The 17,698-nt window shown below is 33.8% G+C and overlaps 2 protein-coding genes across 4 annotated transcripts; both read left to right on the plus strand.

The window, feature by feature from the left end:
- Positions 1 to 2,502: 2,502 nt before the first annotated feature.
- LOC114715846 (pentatricopeptide repeat-containing protein At1g62930, chloroplastic-like) lies at positions 2,503 to 5,429 on the plus strand. Its single transcript, XM_028900750.1, has 2 exons — positions 2,503 to 4,286; positions 4,982 to 5,429. Exon 1 carries the CDS (start codon positions 2,595 to 2,597, stop codon positions 4,275 to 4,277), a length of 1,683 nt encoding a protein of 560 aa, XP_028756583.1. The 5' UTR covers positions 2,503 to 2,594; the 3' UTR covers positions 4,278 to 4,286; positions 4,982 to 5,429.
- A 4,736-nt stretch (positions 5,430 to 10,165) lies between these two features.
- On the plus strand, positions 10,166 to 14,834 carry LOC114715847 (pentatricopeptide repeat-containing protein At1g62930, chloroplastic). 3 transcript variants are annotated; one of them, XM_028900752.1, is made up of 3 exons: positions 10,166 to 13,128; positions 13,950 to 14,022; positions 14,232 to 14,834. In XM_028900752.1, the coding sequence occupies exon 1, from the start codon at positions 10,225 to 10,227 to the stop codon at positions 11,905 to 11,907; it is 1,683 nt and encodes a 560-aa protein (XP_028756585.1). In that variant the 5' UTR covers positions 10,166 to 10,224; the 3' UTR covers positions 11,908 to 13,128; positions 13,950 to 14,022; positions 14,232 to 14,834. The 3 variants fall into 3 exon arrangements, with proteins under 3 accessions (XP_028756585.1, XP_028756584.1, XP_028756586.1); XM_028900753.1 differs by having other exon boundaries at positions 10,488 to 10,645; positions 11,001 to 13,128; positions 13,950 to 14,834; XM_028900751.1 differs by having other exon boundaries at positions 13,950 to 14,834.
- The last annotated feature ends 2,864 nt before the right edge of the window (positions 14,835 to 17,698 follow it).

The following is a 17,698-nucleotide window of genomic DNA, read 5'->3' on the forward strand; positions in this document are numbered from 1 at the left end:
AAGTCCACTTTTTTTCCTCAAGAAAGGCGCCCATGAATGAATGAATGAATCACAACTTATCTGTATTTGATTTTCTGTTGGCAATAAAAAAAAGTACGGGTATTGGATTTTTTTAGCATCTTCATGGAATGTGCTTAGATTAGCCGTGTGGGGAGCTAAATGCATCATAAAAGTAAAAAAGCCGTATGTCCATGTCCGGAATAGGGCCATCCCCGGGTGACTTTTGGTTGCGTTCGTTTGTTTTGAAAAGGGGGGGAGAGAGGGATAAAAAGGTTGGTCCACATTATTTTAATAAAATAAAGGGAAAATAACCAAAAAAAAAAAGTTGAAAATTATAATATTTTAATTTAAATACCTAAGAGGTCAAAATCTCAGAAAAGAAAATAGTACCTAATATGATATTTTGCAAATATAACCAAATGACTAAAATATTCTTATATCATATTTTCTAAAAAACAATGTCAAATTTGTCATTATCAGTATGTTTCTTGTTATTGTTTGTTTAACATTTATCATTATCAATTCACTATTTATTAATAAATAACTTGTTATTGTCAATACATTTCTTGCCATTTACTATTCAACACTAATAACTGTTTCACAACTTGTTAATAAATTTTTTAATACAAGGGCATTTTTGTCATTTAACTATACTTGCAAAATACCAAATCGGGTATCACTTTCTCCCTATATTGTGATCTCTTAAGTACCTGAATTGAAATACTGCAATTTTTAACTTTTTTTGTCATTTTTTCTAAAATAAAAGATAATTTTTTTCAAGAAAAGATTAAATTATTCTGATTTACCCCGGACGTCCTTATTACGTAGATAAAATTGTCATGAAAAACTTAAAAATGGATCCACATTGTTTTCTAATTTTTTTTTTCAATAATACCTTTACTATTTTTTATTTTTATAATTCTTAATTTTAATATTCATCTTTAAACTATCACATTATGTATATAATATATATAATATCTGCTGTCTTAATGTAAGACCTAATTAATTTGTATAAAGAGATTAAGAAATTAACAAATTTTTAAAAAATATTTGTATTTAGGGCAAAACTTATATTAAGTTACTTAGTTAAGTTTGTGAAGTTAGTCAATCAAATCGTGCCAATTGTATTAATTTTACACATCATTATTTAGCCCCAAAACAATAACTAAACACTGCTAAGACCAATATGGAAAAAAATAAAAGTGTACGGGAAGAATTTTTTCTTAGTTTATACTCCCTCCGTTTCTTATTATAAGAGACAAATAACCAAATTGCGTTGATAAAAAAAACAGTTAAAATTAGTTGAAGATAATTAATATGTAAAAAGTAGAATTTTTTTTCCAACAATGCCCCTGTTAATAAGGAGAGAGAGTATGAGAGAGAACAATTAAATTATTAAAAGAAAAAGAAATGGGAGGGAAGGAGAGTATGAGTTGGAGACAAAATAAATAGGGGCAAAATAGGAAGTTAATACAAAAAAATATAGACAACTTTTAAGTGTCTCTTATATATGGGAACATGCCATGAGTATCAAATGTCTATTATAATAAGGAACGGAGGGAGTAAAAAAAATGTTTTTAAAGTACTTTTAAGACATTTAAAACGCTTACTAAAACAAAAAATAAAACCATTTTTCCATATTTATTTTAACAAGGTTTAACAACTATTTTGGGGGTAAAATGATGATGTGTAAGATTAATATTGCTGGCTTAATTTGATGGGCTAACTTGACATATTTAATCTAAGTAACTTGATATAAGTTTTCTTTTTATATTTATTATTTTTTTAAACTAACTTGTCATTATTGTAAATTGATATTGTATTAAGGACTACAAGCAGTATTATTTCCAGTTCTTAATATAAGAGCTCATTTTACTTTCATTTTAATTTTAAATATAAAATCTTCATCCACTTTAACTCTTATATTTATCTATTATTTTTCAAGATAACTACCGTAATAATGACAGTTCTAGCTAATATATTTGATTAGCATGTATATTTTAAAAAAGACAACGCATATTTATTACAAATAACTAACTTAACTAGTTTTTTTAATTTACTCAAACTAATTAACTAGCTCTTATATTAAGGATAAGATGCTATATTATTTAATAAAATTTATATCCTTTTTAAATCATTTTATATTTAAATTTAATTTTTTATTATCCATCTAATAAGTTTCAACTTTTTAAATTGAATTTTTATAAATATCAATTGAAATATAAATTATGTTATACTAATTGATTTTTACTTAAGCTCATATTTGCAAAAATTAATTAAATAGAATAAAAGTCAGATTTGTGGCCGCTAATCCAAATAATGCCTTGGTGTCTCGGAACGCAGAACATTATGAGCGAAGGAATGAATCAAAAACCTTAAGGTGGGATCCAATGGCCCGGCAACAATATTGCAGCTGCAAATGAAAAAAAGAAACGCCGCGTTTGGAGGGGGCCAATTAGCTGGGTTCAATTACCCTAATCGCAAGTGCTCGGGGTAGGAAAAACCCTTCAACTTCGGTCCTTCTTCTCTGCGCCTCCTTTGATTCGAAGCTGTCGGAGTTCGCCGTGGTCGTGTTGTGCCTCATCTGCTTAGCCATGCATTATCTCCGCCTTTTGTGCCCAATTTCAAGGTATGCATTGCCCAAACTTGCTCAATTTCTCTCCCCTCTTGCGTCTCTCACGCTTCCCTCTCTCTATCATTCCCTCAATCCCAAGTTCTTTGCTCCTTCCCAAACCTCGCATGCAAATAACATCGACGACAGCGTTGCCTCATTTCATTGCTTACTCCATATGCATCCCCCACCATCCATAACCAAAATTAATAAGATTTTAGGCTCAGTTGCCAAGGCTAAACAATATCGAATTGCGATCTCGTTGTTTGCTCAAGCGGAGTTCAAGGGATTCATACCTGATTTATTTACATTGACCATCTTGATCAATTGTTACTGCCATGTGGGTCAGATGTATTCTGCTTTCTCAATGTTGGGAAGGATTCTCAAGTTGGGTCTTCGACCAAATGTGATAACCTTGACTACTTTACTCAGAGGACTCTGCATGGGTAACAAGGTTGGGGAAGCACTAGACTTTTACCATGACTTAACAGGTAAAGGATTTCAATTCGATGAATTTAGTTTTGGCACCCTGATCAATGGACTGTGTAAAGTAGGGAAAATAAGGTCTGCTGTTAAATTGGTCCAAATTATGGAAATGAAGGGAATTAAAGCTGACGTAGTCGTATATAACACTATCATCGACGGGCTTTGCAAACTTGGACGTGTCATTGAGGCCCATGAATTTTATTCAACAATGATTGATCAAGGAATTCTGCCGTCTGTTTTCACATATACCTCTCTAATCCATGGTTATTGCAGCATTGGAAAGTGGAATGAAGTTACCCAATTGCTCCATGAAATGGAATTGAAAAGCATCAAACCTAATGTTCATACATTTACTGTATTGATTGATGCATTTTGTAAAGCAAGGAGGATCGTTGAAGCTCTCACTGTGTTTGCTAAGATGATGAAATGTGGTGAGAGACCGAATGTTGTAACTTACAGTTCTTTAATGGATGGATACTGTCTGATGAATAATGTTAGTGGATCAAAGGAAGTATTCAACAAGATGGTTCAAAGTGGTGTAGTAGCTGGTGTAGTTAGTTATAATATACTGATCAACGGATTTTGTAAGAGTAAAATGGTGGATGAGGCATTAGACCTCTTGCGAGAAATGCGTCACAAAGGCTTGGTTCCTAATGTGATAACATATAGTTCTCTTATTGATGGCCTATGCAAATCAGGGAGGATGTCATTTATGGAAGACCTTGTTTATGAGATGCATGAAAGTGGTCATACCCCAGATATAGTTTTCTATAGTATTTTGTTAGATGCATTTTGCAAAAGTCAAAATCTTGATCAAGGGGTTGCATTATTTAGGCATATGGTTGCCCAGGGAATTCAGCCTAATGTATACACATACACTATACTTATTGATGGCTTGTGTAAAGGTGGTAAACTAGATGATGCTCAAAAGATTTTTCAATGCCTTTTAATGAGTGGCTATCATCTAAATGTCTATACATATACCGTTATGATCAGTGGGCTTTGTAGAGGAGGGTTGTTGGTTGAAGCTATGGCCTTGCTTTCCAAAATGAGAGCAAATGGATGTCTTCCTGATTCAGTAACATATGAGACACTTATTAAAGCTCTTTTGGAAAACAGTGAGAATGAGAAGGCCGAAAAGCTTCTTCAGGAAATGATTGGTGATGGTCTTGTAAAATGATGAAATAAGGTTGAATGCACTAGTTCTACTATATATTATAGTTGTGTAAATGTTGAAATTTGCCCTTAAGGACTAGCAATTTCTTTCTTTCCAACTAAAATTGTTTGATTATACTGTGAAGTAAATTTTGTTGGAGAAATTTTGTTCAAGCAATGTGTTTGACACATTTATTTTGACCATCTGTTGGTGAATAATTTGTCTTGAACATGACTTTGTTCCTTTTCTATAGTTTATTCTGATTTTGACCTGTAACCTTTCGGGTACATCTTGTTTCTAAATTAGAGTTGCAGCTAAAATGTAGTTTCTTGGATTTCGATAATTCCTTCCAGTATTTTATGGACCACCTTAAAAGTTCATTTGGCTCTTTTACACAACCAAGAAAATTAATATCTAAATTTATTTTGGAGGGTAAGCATAAATGGAAGGCATATTAATCTGTGTTATACTAATGTTAAAGTTAGATTTACTTGAATGGTTTACAAACGTTTGTTTCTTTTGGTAAACTAAGTGGATATCCTTCTTTAGTCTTAATTCAATGCCCTTTGCTACCATGAATATGTGATGCTCGGGTCCTTTCATCTCCTTAAATTATATGATTTACGTGTAATAGAAAATAATTTGGTTAGCAGGTTTGCCTGTTGTGTTTTTATTCATTGCATTTCTAACTTTAGGCAAAACGGTATGTGAAATATGTTTTCTTACAGGGGAAGTTGTAGGCGTTATTGTATTTCCGTTGCTATGAGGATGGTTTGTGTTGAGGTTCAACATCTTATTGGGATATCTGCATTTGCTTTCAAAACTGTAGTCCGGAATGCATTATTTTGAAATTAGAGTCATGAACTATGATTTCCACTCTATGGTTTTGTCCAAGACCTTTGAAGCACATGGACCCAATGTGGGAGGCTGTAACCTTCTTCCAAACGAGGCAAGTTTTTATCTAATTGAAAAATGTTGGATATCATTGGCTATTATTGCATTTACATGTCTGACGCAGGTGTCTCCGTGGAGTTTCTCTGGTTCATTCTATCTTAGATATACCCCACACTCGGCAATAGTTGGACCATCTGGATTGAAACGTAAAGAGAAGAAATGATAATTGCTGTTTAGTTTATGCCTTCCTGACTCACGCCCAACAACGCGGTTTGCTCAGCTGTGTAACAAATTAGTGGTGGAGAAGTAACTTTTTTTGTAATTTGACTTTGGTAGAAGTTAGATAGTATAATGTAATTTATGTTTGGATTAGCTTTTACAAAGAAATCAGTTTGAGCAGCTAAAGCTTGTTTGGATGAGTAATGAAAAAGTAAGTTTAGATATAAAATTACTGGAAAGGACATAAATTTTATTAAATGACATATATATATTATGTACATAATGTGAAAGTTTTAAGAGAAATATTAAAATTAACAAATTATAAAAATAAAAATAGTTCTAAAGTACTTAATTAGATATGTTTAATGGATAAAAAATGTATATAAATTTTAAATAATAAAAATAAATACCATAAAAAGATGCAAATATATTTGAATAATCCCTTGAGATTAGAGATATTTGGGCTAACTTGTCTGAATATAAGATTTTAGATAATAAAATAAAAAATAAAAAGATATCTTAACGGAAAATGAAAAAGGTTTTGGTGTTTTTTTTTTTTAAACCCTAAAATCTCTAATCAATTCTCCTCAATCCACCACCAACCTTCTCCGCCCCTCCCCTACCTTGCCTCTGTCAATTCGTCCCGGACAGCAACAGCAATAATCATTCACTGCCTCTCCCCTCAGCATCTCAAAATCCCTCTCAAATCTTAGCTTCTCAAAATCCCTCTCCCCACCTCAGCATCTTATAATCATTCACGGACCCACCACTGTATCTTTGATTAGCCATTTTCTCCAGTTCAATTTTTATCAATTAAATGCATATTCAAATGTTTAAAAGGGAACGAAAATTTTTCAACCATTGAATCATGAGGCGAATTGGTGAAACCCAGCACTCAATTGAAACAAGCTACGTTGACGTAATAAAATAAGCAAACCCAAAATATAGTCGAAGTTGCTAGAGTTCCTTAAATCAATAGCACTCCAAAACAGCGATGAAAGTGAAGGAATAAGGTGAGTGAAATGTTTACCCGTCAGGAGAAGTTCTGGGAGAGCTTTTAGTAGAAGCAGAAGCAGAGGGTAAAGAGAGATTCTTTTGCTTCTTCTCCGGCAAAGAAAGACAAAGCATCTCATAATCATTCCCAGAAAAAGGTTTATTAATTTTCATTTTGTCGAGTAGAAGGGCAACTTGGATAGGTAATGAAATTAAGGAGCTCGTGATGTTGCCGCACAGTGATGCACTGGAAAAGCCACTTTTTGTGGCTTCTACTCCACCGTGCAATAGAAGAGAAAAGAGCTTCTTAAACAATTATGGATCCAAACAAGAAAAATGGTCAGAAGTTGGCTTTTGCAGTGTGGAAGTTACTTTTGGGGTCACTAATGTAATGCTAAACACACTCTAAGTCATTTCGTCGGAAACCATGATTCTATGGTGACTTCTAAAGGAGTTTGTATAAAAGTATGCTTAAGTCATGGTTTGTTCTGCCTGAAGTTAACTTTTATGTGGTTATTGAGTTAATTTTGTCAACATTACTTTTTTAAAAAAACTTGAGTAATATTTCTAGGTTCCGTTCTTCGTTTTCGTGTGTTGCTGGTCTGGTTGTTGATTACAAGTGCTTATCCCATTGCTTCAATCGAACCGAAGTTGATTATAAGGATTTACCTCACTGTGACCAAATGTGGGGCGAGTGGGCGTCTTGTCTGGGTGTGTGGTTCCCCCTCCTATAGGAGGAGGTTTAAAGTTAAAGTTAAACAAAAAAAAAAAAAAGAAATCTTTCCGGAGTCTATTACTTTCATCCAATCCCCTGGCAAATTCTTTAAAGAACTGTAAATTTTTTATCCAGGTCAAGATCGGTAAAAATTTGACGATGATGATGAAGCCAAATTTTTCCCATCCAAGAATTTGAATCAATTTCCCATGATACCGAACGTTAATGAAATGTGAAGAAGTTTTCCTCCTCTGATCCAAACAGTCTATCCGCACAAAAAATTGTTAGAAGGGAAGATGAAATTTTCCGAAGTAGAATGGTAGCCAAAAGGAACCAAACATGACCATTTGCAAGTCAGGCTCAAGTTATAAGAGAAACCCATAAATTCTTTCATCATAGAATGAGGATTTAAAGTAATCTGCAATGTAAAAGTGATTCCTTTCCTCCAAAATCAGATAGAAAAGTAATAATTTGTTTCAAGGTATGGGTATTTCTATTTTCTTCAAGAGGAGAAACCTTATTTCTTAGTCAAACTAATAAAAACTGAGGAATGACAGATTTGGGATCTGGGGAATGATAAAAACTCAAAATCTAAGGGCTTTTCTAACACTCCTTTCCTCTCTTGAACCTTTCATTTCAGTATTACGAGAGTCTATAGTCATCAAGGAATGAAATTCATATTTATGTAGTGCCTGTTTGGGTCAGCGTTTGCTGGCCCAAACGTAGCTTAAAATTGAAAATAAGCTCAGTGGGAGAAAGAGGTCCGTTTGAGAGGACTTTTTTATAATTGAGCTTCTCAAAAATAAGCTGCCAAATCGGGCGTTGTGAAAAAAGCTAGGAAGAGCAGCTTATGAAGCTCTGGGCAGAAGCTTAATGGGACGAGTTGGGCGCTGGCTCCATTAACGTCATTTTGCCAATTATCCTAGGACACATGGTGAGATGTTATTGGAAAAGAATAACACCACCTTCGTTAATGAGTAAAAAGGTTTTCCTGGTGCTTCAGTTCATATACTTAGCTGGGTGCCTCTAACTTTTATTTTAAATTAGCTAAAATTAGTTCAAAAAAATAATTCATCATGTTTCACTTTAAATTTAAAATATTTTTTATGATTTCTTTGAAATTTTAAAATTTAATTCACTTATTAATTTGACTTTTTCATAATAAATTATTTTAATTTCATTGTATTATGTCAAATCATTTTTTTAATCATATTTCATTATTTATTAACACTTATACCCATTTTGGTCATTTTATAACCAAACTTACTTTTACTCAACTATAATCCAAACAACTTTTTACCAATCTCACTTCTGCAAATTAGCTTTTCTGAACTCCAATCCAAACACAATTCAACTTATCCAATTTAGCTTTTACCAACTTCACTTTTCCATAAGCTACTTTTCCTATAAGCTGCTTTTCCAATCGCTCATCCAAACGGAAGTCACACTTGGTGCCGGTGAAAAGAGATAGATAAAGTTCACCAAAATAAAAAGAAGTCACAAATAAATAATATCTAATTTTCCTTTTCTCTTTTCTTCTTCGATAGTTCTTTCGGTTTGTTAAAACTTCTCCTAATTTAGTTTTTAACAATAAATTTAAATTTTCTCATAAAATAAACAATGTAAGAAGCTTTTACCATATCCATAAAATTGATGAATTTTTTAAATAAAAAATAAAATTTGAGTACAATTAAGAAAATTTATTAAGTTAATTATTTGTTATTATTATTATGTAAAAAAAGAAAATAGTATGTTCAGGTTCCTCGTATCCATTACATTAAGTTATCTAACTACACATTGCCATGTATTTTCTTTTTATGTAATTTTATAAATAAATAATAATATTTAAAAATAGAACATATAGTCATATGTAATTAAAAATGAACGTATTGTCCTAAAAAAAAAGTTACTGTACTCTTCTTAAAATAACTCTCTTTTAATAGGAGTATTAAAAGAAGAAACAAAGAGAGTAAAAAAAAAAAATTTAAATTAACGAGCATAATGTAAAAAAGTATTAAATATAAAGAAAATTAAAGTCAATGGATATTTAGAAAAAAAAAATCCTCCAACTAAATTTTATATTTGGGACAAAAGGCATTATTAATTATTAATTATTTGGATTGCCGAGTTGAGCTCCATCAAGAGGGCTTTTTTATCCAGACACGACAAACAGTAAAAGTATTTACTCAGATGCTATAAGATCAAAAATATTTACTCAGATACTACACTTGAAATCGTTCAGACAGTGAACGAGTTTAAATTTGTACAGAAGTTGTTCAGGCAAAAAACAACTTCAGTGGGACCCACATCCAAAATATGAAAGTTGTTCTTAGTCTGAACAACTTCAGTGGGACCCACATCACAAAATGGAAGTTGTTCTTGGTCTGAACAACTTCAGTGGGACCCACTATTTGTCTTACACTCCATGCGTTTTCAACTTTCGTATTTTGACCAAATGAGGAAGTTCAAATGGATGAAGATTTTCCATCTGATCGCTAAACATGGATTCTTCTTCTATAATGTTCAACTGATTGCTACTTGATGGAAGAGTATTTCCAGCATTTTTGTCCATTAGTTGTGATTCAATATGACCAACATCTTCCAAGTCACCTATATTGGCATACAACTCTGCACATGTTAACTGAGTTGAGAATCGACAGTTCACTTGTCACATTTATTGTACATGCGAATCATCTTCTAGATTGCATGCTTGGTATTGTGGTGGATTTATGTATGGAGTGTAAGACAAATAGTAGGTCCCACTGAAGTTGTTCAGACCAAAAACAACTTCCATTTTGTGATGTGGGTCCCACTGAAGTTGTTCAGACTAAGAACAACTTTCATATTTTGGATGTGGGTCCCACTGAAGTCGTTTTTGGCTTGAATAACTTCTGTACAAATTTAAACTCGTTCACTGTCTGAACGATTTCAAGTGTAATATCTGAGTAAATATTTTTGATCTTATAGCATCTGAGTAAATACTTTTATTGTTTGTCGTGTCTGGATAAAAAAGCCCCATCAAGAGTTAATTTTTTTTTTTTATTAGGCAGATGTCCCACGGGTGAAGAGCTCCTAGGAACCCACTTCTCCGCGTCTCCTTCGACTTGCCCCTCTTGAAATTCGCTGTCTTCATGCCCCATCTCCACAATCATGCATTGTCTTCATCTATTGTGTCCAATTTCAAGGTATGCATTGCCCAAAATTGCTCACTTTCCTCCGTCTTTTGCGTCTCTTACGCTTCCCTCTCTCTATCATTCCCTCAATCCCAAGTTCTTGGCTCATTCCCAACCCTCACGTGCAAATAACATCGACGACAGCGTTGCCTCACTTCATCGCTTACTCCATATGCATCCCCCACCTTCCATAACCAAAATTAATAAGATTTTAGGCTCAGTTGCCAAGGCTAAACAATATCGAATTGCGATCTCGTTGTTTGCTCAAGCGGAGTTCGAGGGATTCATACCTGATTTATGTACACTGAACGTCTTGATCAATTGTTACTGCCATGTGGGTCAGATTTATTCTGCTTTTTCCATATTGGGAAGGATTCTCAAGATGGATCTTCGACCAGGTACCATAACGTTGAATACTTTATTAAAAGGACTCTGCATTAATAACTATGTCGGGGAAGCACTAGACTTTTATGACGACTTAACGGCTAGAGGATTTCAATTCAATGAACGTAGTTATGGAACCCTGATCAAAGGACTGTGTAAAATAGGGAAAATAAGGTCTGCTGTTAAATTGTTCCGCATGATGGAGAGGAAGGGAATTAAATCTGATGTAGTCATCTATAACATTATCATTGATGGCCTTTGCAAATGTGGACTTGTCATTGAAGCGCATGAGTTTTATTCAACAATGATTGATCAAGGAATTCTGCCATCTATTATTACTTATACGTCCCTAATCCATGGCTTTTGCAGCATAGGACAGTGGAAAGAAGCTAACCATTTGCTCCGTGAAATGGAATGGAAGAGCCTCAAACCTAATGTTTATACATTTTCTGTATTGATTGATGCATTTTGTAAAGAAAGGAGGATCGTTGAAGCTCTCACTGTGTTTGCTAAGATGATGAAATTTGGTATGAGATCAGATGTTATAGCTTACGGTTCTCTAATGAATGGGTACTGTCTGATGAATAACGTAAGTGAGTCAAAGGAAGTATTCAGTAAGATGGTTCAAAGCGGTGTAGTACCTAATATAGTTAGTTATAATATACTCATCAACGGATTTTGTAAGATTAAAATGGTCAATGTAGCTTTAGATTTCTTAAGAGAAATGCGTTGCAAAAGCTTGGTTCCTGATGTGACAACATATAATTCTCTTATTGATGGCTTGTGCAAATCCGGGAGAATGTCAGATGTGCGAGATCTTGTTTATGAGATGCAAGAAAGTGGTCATGCCCCAGATACAGTGACCTATAGTATTTTGTTAGATGCATTTTGCAAAAGTCGAAATCTTGATCAGGGGATTGCATTATTTAGGAAAATGGTTGCCCTCAGAATTCAGCCTAATGCATACACATACAATATACTTGTTGATGGCTTGTGTAAAGGAGGTAGACTACATGACGCTCGAAAGATTTTTCAATACCTTTTGACGAGTGGCTATCATCCAGATTTCTACACGTATAACATTATGATTAGTGGGCTTTGTAGCAAAGGCTTGTTTGATGATGCTATGTCCTTGCTTTCAAAAATGAGAGCCAATGGATGTCTCCCTAATTCGGTAACATATAGAACTCTTATTCAAGCTCTTTTGGAGAAGAGAGAGAATGATAAGGCTGAAAAGGTTCTTCATGAAATGATTGGTGGTGGTCTTGTAAAATGAGAAATTAAGGTTGATACAATCGTCCTAATATATGCTAGATTTGTAGAAATGTTGAAATTTGTCTTTGTGGGCTAACAAATTCTTGTTTCTTCCCAATTAAAGTTGTTGGATGGTTCAATGACCTTAATGGCGTTGAAGAAATCTTCTTCAAGCCATATGTTTGACATATTTGTTCTGACTATGCGTTTGTTTGTAGTGAATAATTTTTGTTTAGAGATGACTTTGTTCCTTCTTCAATTCAGAATTTGATTTATGAACCTTGTGGTGCATCTCAGGTTCTCTTGGATTAGAATTTGAAATCGGATTTGCAGCTATAATATAATTTTCTTGTATTTCATAAAGTGAGTTGATAATTCCCTGCACTATATTGTGGACATCATAAAAAGTTAATTTGGCTGTTTTACAACCAAGGATCTCGGGGCTTGTTTGATTCTGTTCTCATAAAAGGGTTAATCTCGATCAAGCCATATGTTTGACATTTTAATTTCTGACTGTGTTTTCTAGTGAATAATTTTTGCTTAGAGCATGACTTTATTCCTTCTTCCTTCATAGTTCATTCATCTAGAATTTGATTTATTGACCTTGGGGTGCATCTCAGGTTCTGCTTTTGGAGTAGAATTTGAGTGATCTGACTTTGCAACTATAATATAGTTTTCTTGTATTCCATAAAGTGAGTTAATTCCTTACTGTACATCGGGGGACAATTAGGCTGTTTTACAACCAAGAAATTCAATGCCTGAACTTATTTTTGGAGTACTAGCTTAAATTAAAGGGATATGTGTATGTAACATACTAATGTTTGAGCTGAACTTGATTGAATGGTTTCCACGTTTGTTTCTTTTGGCAAACTGAATTAATATCCTCTCTCTCTATTCTTTTTTTTTTTTTTAAAGAACTTTTGGGTCTTATTTCAAAGGCCTCTGGGACACCTCTTGGAGGTGAGTTTAACTATCATGAATATGTGATTCATGGTCCTTGAATCTCCTTGAGTATATAAGTTGACATGTAAGAGAAAATAATTTTGTTGGCATCTTTACCTTTTGTGTTTTTTATTCTTTGTGTTTCTAACTTTAGGCAATTGCTGGTTTAATTGCTGGTGTAATTGTAGTTTCCAGAAATAGTGTTGTTGAAACTCTTATAACTTTATGGTTTTGTCCTTGAAGACCCTTGAGGCCCATGAACCTAATGTGGCTGGTTGTCACCTTCTTCCAAATGGATTAGGTATTTATTTGACTTCATTGTGAAAGGTAGGGGTGTTCACGGGACGGATCGGGACCGGGACAGGCCCGTCCCGGTGAACAGTAACGGGACAGATTTTCTGTCCCGTGTCCCGGCCCGTCCCGGGGTTGTCCCGGTCCCGGTCGGGACGGGACGGATCCGGGACGGGACCGGGACGTCCCGAAATTGTTATTTTTTATTTTTTTTATTTTTTTTAATTTTTTTTAATTTTTTTTAAAAAATATGATTTTTTTAATTATATTTTTTTGAGCTTAAACCTTATAAAAACATCTTTTTTATTTGTTTGGGCACTCTTAAACAAAAGCTCAAAATATTACATATAATAGTTATTAAAAACTCTAAACAAAAGCTTTTAACACAATAAAAACTTGCTAAAAATTCTAATCATCAATAATCTCAAATCATTAACAAATATAAAAACTCTAAATAAATATATCCATAATTCCATACAATAGTCTCAAATCTTAAAAAATATGAAAAAAATGATATTATATAAAAAATTTAAAAAATTAATTTTTTTTTTTTTAAAAAAAGGAACCGGGACGCGACCGGGACGGGACGACCCCGTCCCGAGTCCCGTCCCGTCCCGGTCCCTTTTTTGTCCCGTCCCGAAAAATTTCGGGACGGATCCGTCCCGTCCCAATAAGACCGGGACCGGAACGGGCCGACCGGGACGGGCTGGCCTTGAACACCCCTAGTGAAAGGAAGTGAGTTTTTTTTTTTTTTTTTCCAATTTATTTGGAGAACATTGGAGATTATCAGATATTATTGATCACACACGCGCGCGCACATGTCTGTTGCAGTTGCCTCCAAGGATGTCACAACTTTTGGCACTTGTTGATGAAGAAAGAAGCAGACTGCCTCTTCAACTGTAAAGTAATACTTAAAGGCGGCGGATTTGATTTTTTATTCCAATGTTTCTTGTTCCAATATGTAATTTGAATGTCTCTTGGGATATTATTTGGGGTGTGTCGGTTTGGCACTTATGGCTATGGAGGAACAGGTTCTACTTCAATGATGATTTTCGATTGCCAAATAATCCTGCTTCTATTATATTGACTACTTGGAAATCCTTTGCTCAACAGAATGAAATCAAGGGAGCACACGTTTTGCCCCCCCGTGATGCTGATATTTACATATGGCTCCCTCCTCCACAAGATTGAGTCAAAGTTAATATGGCTGGATGTGGCGGGGTTATTAGAGATTGTCAAAGATCCTCGATTGTGGGCTTCACGCAACTCCTTGGAAACTGTGATGTCCTGGAAGCAGAGGAATGGCGATCTATAATGGTCTCAAATTGGCCTGGGATTTTGGTTTTAGAAAAGTAATCATTGAATCAGATTCAAAGATTTTGATTGAATTATTGAGTAGCTAAAGCTCCTATACCAACTGCAGCTCGGTGTTCCTCCCGATTTGTGAGATGATGATGGTTAATTGGGATGTGAAATTATGTCATACTTCAAGAATACACAACAATCTTGCTGATGCGCTGGCCGAAGCTTGGGCTTTCTTTTACGGCTTTATTAGATTATTGTCCAACTCAGTTGCTGGCTATTATGCTTAGTGATTGTATGGGATTTAGTCCCCATTCTGTTTTAATTAGTTTGGCTTGTGTGGTCTATGTACCCGACCTCAATAAGGTTTGTTATTGTTGTTATTATTGTTATTGTCAATTTTAATTAATTAAATTAAGCTGTCCCTCATCTTTTACCCAAAAAAAAAAAAAATCAGTATATGACTGCTCAAAGTGCTTTCTGCCTTTTCTAAATCCTGGTTATCGGCATACGAATAATATATTACCAGCATGTCAGCTCATAATCATTAACAATTAGATCATAATTAATAAATTACTTTTTAAATAAAAGTTTGCTATTTTCCTTTCGGAATTCATAGGTGATTGGCAACCAGCATATCCAAACACGTATGACCCAAGTCATCCTTTGCGTTTTAAACAAAAGTTCATATATCAATTAGAACTTAAAAAAAATAAATCACAAATTCATTATCATAATTTAAAAAATATACATAGAAAAACTATTTCATTTAATAAATATAAAAATAATATGGTAGTTTTGCAAAAGTCAAAATTTTGATCAGGGGTTTGCATTATTTAGGCTAATGATTGCGCGGAGAATTCCACCTAATGTATACACATACACCATTCTCATTCATGGCTTGTGTAAAGGTGGTAAACTAGATGATGCTCAAAAGATTTTTCAATGCTTTTAATCAGTGGCTATCATCTAAATGTCTATGCGTATACCTTTATGATCAGTGGGCTTTGTAGAGGAGGGTTGTTGGTTGAAGCTATGGCCTTGCTTTCCAAAATGAGGGCAAATGGATGTCTTCCTGATTCAGTAACATATAAAACGCTTATTAAAGCTCTTTTGGAAAACAATGAGAATGAGAAGGCCGAAATGCTTCTTGAAGAAATGATTGGTGATGGTTTTGTAAAATGATGAAGTAAGGTTGACACAGTAGTGATAATATTTGCTACACTTGATATGTAACAGTTGAAATTTATCTGAGGGCCTTCCAATTCATATTTCTTTCCTATTAAAATCTTTGGATGTTCCAACGACCTAAAACGTGTTGAAGAAATCTCATTCAAGCCATTTGTTTTGAATGAACATGCATCTGTTTCTAGTGAATAATTTTTGTTGTCAGCATAACTTTGTTCCTTTTTCCTTCATTGTTCGTTCATTCAGAAGTTGATTTATGAACTTTGGAGTGCATCTCAGGTTCTTCCATTGAATTAAAATTTGAACGATCTGACTTGGAGCTATAATATACCTTTCTTATATTTCACAAAGCGAATTGATAATTTCTTGCAGTGTATTGTGGACAGCATGCAAAATTTTTAAGGCTATTTTACAACCAAGAAACTCAATGTCTGAACTTATTTTTGGAGTACAAGCTAAAGGGATGTGTTTGTATCTTACTTTACAGTTGAACTCGCTTGAATGGTTTCCAAATGTTTGTTTCTTTTGGCAAACTGGATAAATATCCTCCTCCTCGTCCTCTTCTTGTTTTTTTTTTTGGTACTTATTTCAAACTGAATAAAATTAAAGGGATTTGATCCTTTATTCCGATGGTTCTTGTTCTAATATGCAGTTAATTATTATTCATACTATGGTGCTGATCGTTAACTCTGAACGGGAAATGCTGAAAGGAATCTCAGCTTAAGAGCACTTCCAGCATCAAATAGAGTAGTTGTATTTAATGCGGAAAAGGTTTATTTTATTGTAAAGTATTTTTTAGTCATTTAATTCTAACAAAGTTAATTTCAAATGATAATTTTGTGTCAATTATTGTTATTTTAAAAGAATATTAAACTTCATGTAGGAGCATTTGTGAATATTTTATTGACATCTAAAATTTTAATGTCATTTTTTTGGTGGAAAAAAATTTTAATGTCATTGTTTTTCTTGATAAAACTAGCAGTTTTAGAATTAAGAAGGCATTTGAATTACTTTATAATTTGTATACCGTAAAATCACTTTTAAAATTAAAGATGGGTTTTCATCTAAACACTCTAAAATTATTAAAATAAAATTTTAGAATTAAGGAGGCATTTGAATTACTTTGTAATTTGTATACCGTAAAATCACTTTTAAAATTAGAGATGGGTTTTCATCTAAACACTCTAAAATTATTAAAATAAAATTTTGTACAGGATGAAAGGATTAAGGAGCATTTTTGCCTTTAGAGTAGTAAAGCAAATAATGCACTTGGGAAGGGTGCCCAAGCCTACGTCATAATTTATAGTAAAGCAAATAATAAATGGGACAAAGATTAATGAAGAGAGCCCAAATTTAGATAAATGAGATACATATTAATTATCATTTCATCAATTAACATCGACGACAGTGTCGCTTTGTTCAATCGCTTGCTACATATGCGTCCCCTGCCTTCTATCATCCAAATTAACAAGCATTTTGATCAATTGCCAAGGCTAAACACTATCGAATTGCGATCTCATTGTCTACACAAGCTGAGTTCGAGGGCTTTACACCTTCTTTAATTACACTGAACATCTCGATCAATTGTTACTGCCACGCGAGTCAGATGTATGGGGTGTTTGGATAGAAACCAAATCATGGTTTTAGAAGTGTTTTTACGATTTACAAAGTAAATATGTAGAGGAATTTGTTTTGTTTTGTGAAAAAGAGCTTCTGAAACCATGGTTTGGAGGTTACCAAACACTCCTGTATTCTGCTTTCTCAATATTGGGAAGGATTCTCAAAATGGATCTTCGACCAAATGTAACAACCTTGACTACTCTATTAAAAGGACTCTGAATTAATAATAAGGTTGGGGAAGCACTGTACTTTTATGATGACTTAACGGCTAAAGGATTTCAATTTGATGAAATTAGTTACGGCACCTTGATCAAGGGACTATGTAAAATAGGGAAAATAAGGTCTGCTGTTAAATTGGTCCAAATGATGGAGAGGAAGGGAATTCAATCTGATGTAGTCGGACATAGCACTATCATTGATGGCTTTTGCAAACTTGGTCATGTCATTGAGGCGATGAATTTTATTCAACA

Source organism: Neltuma alba, unplaced genomic scaffold (assembly GCF_004799145.2).
Source record: "Neltuma alba isolate B1F8T4 unplaced genomic scaffold, ASM479914v2 tig00011615_pilon, whole genome shotgun sequence".
In the NCBI taxonomy this organism is placed as follows: domain Eukaryota; kingdom Viridiplantae; phylum Streptophyta; class Magnoliopsida; order Fabales; family Fabaceae; genus Neltuma; species Neltuma alba.

Excerpts from the sequence above, each read along its gene's own strand:
- LOC114715847 (XM_028900751.1), top strand. The coding sequence starts at position 10,225 with ATGCATTGTCTTCATCTATTGTGTCCAATTTCAAGGTATGCATTGCCC.
- LOC114715846 (XM_028900750.1), top strand. The coding sequence starts at position 2,595 with ATGCATTATCTCCGCCTTTTGTGCCCAATTTCAAGGTATGCATTGCCC.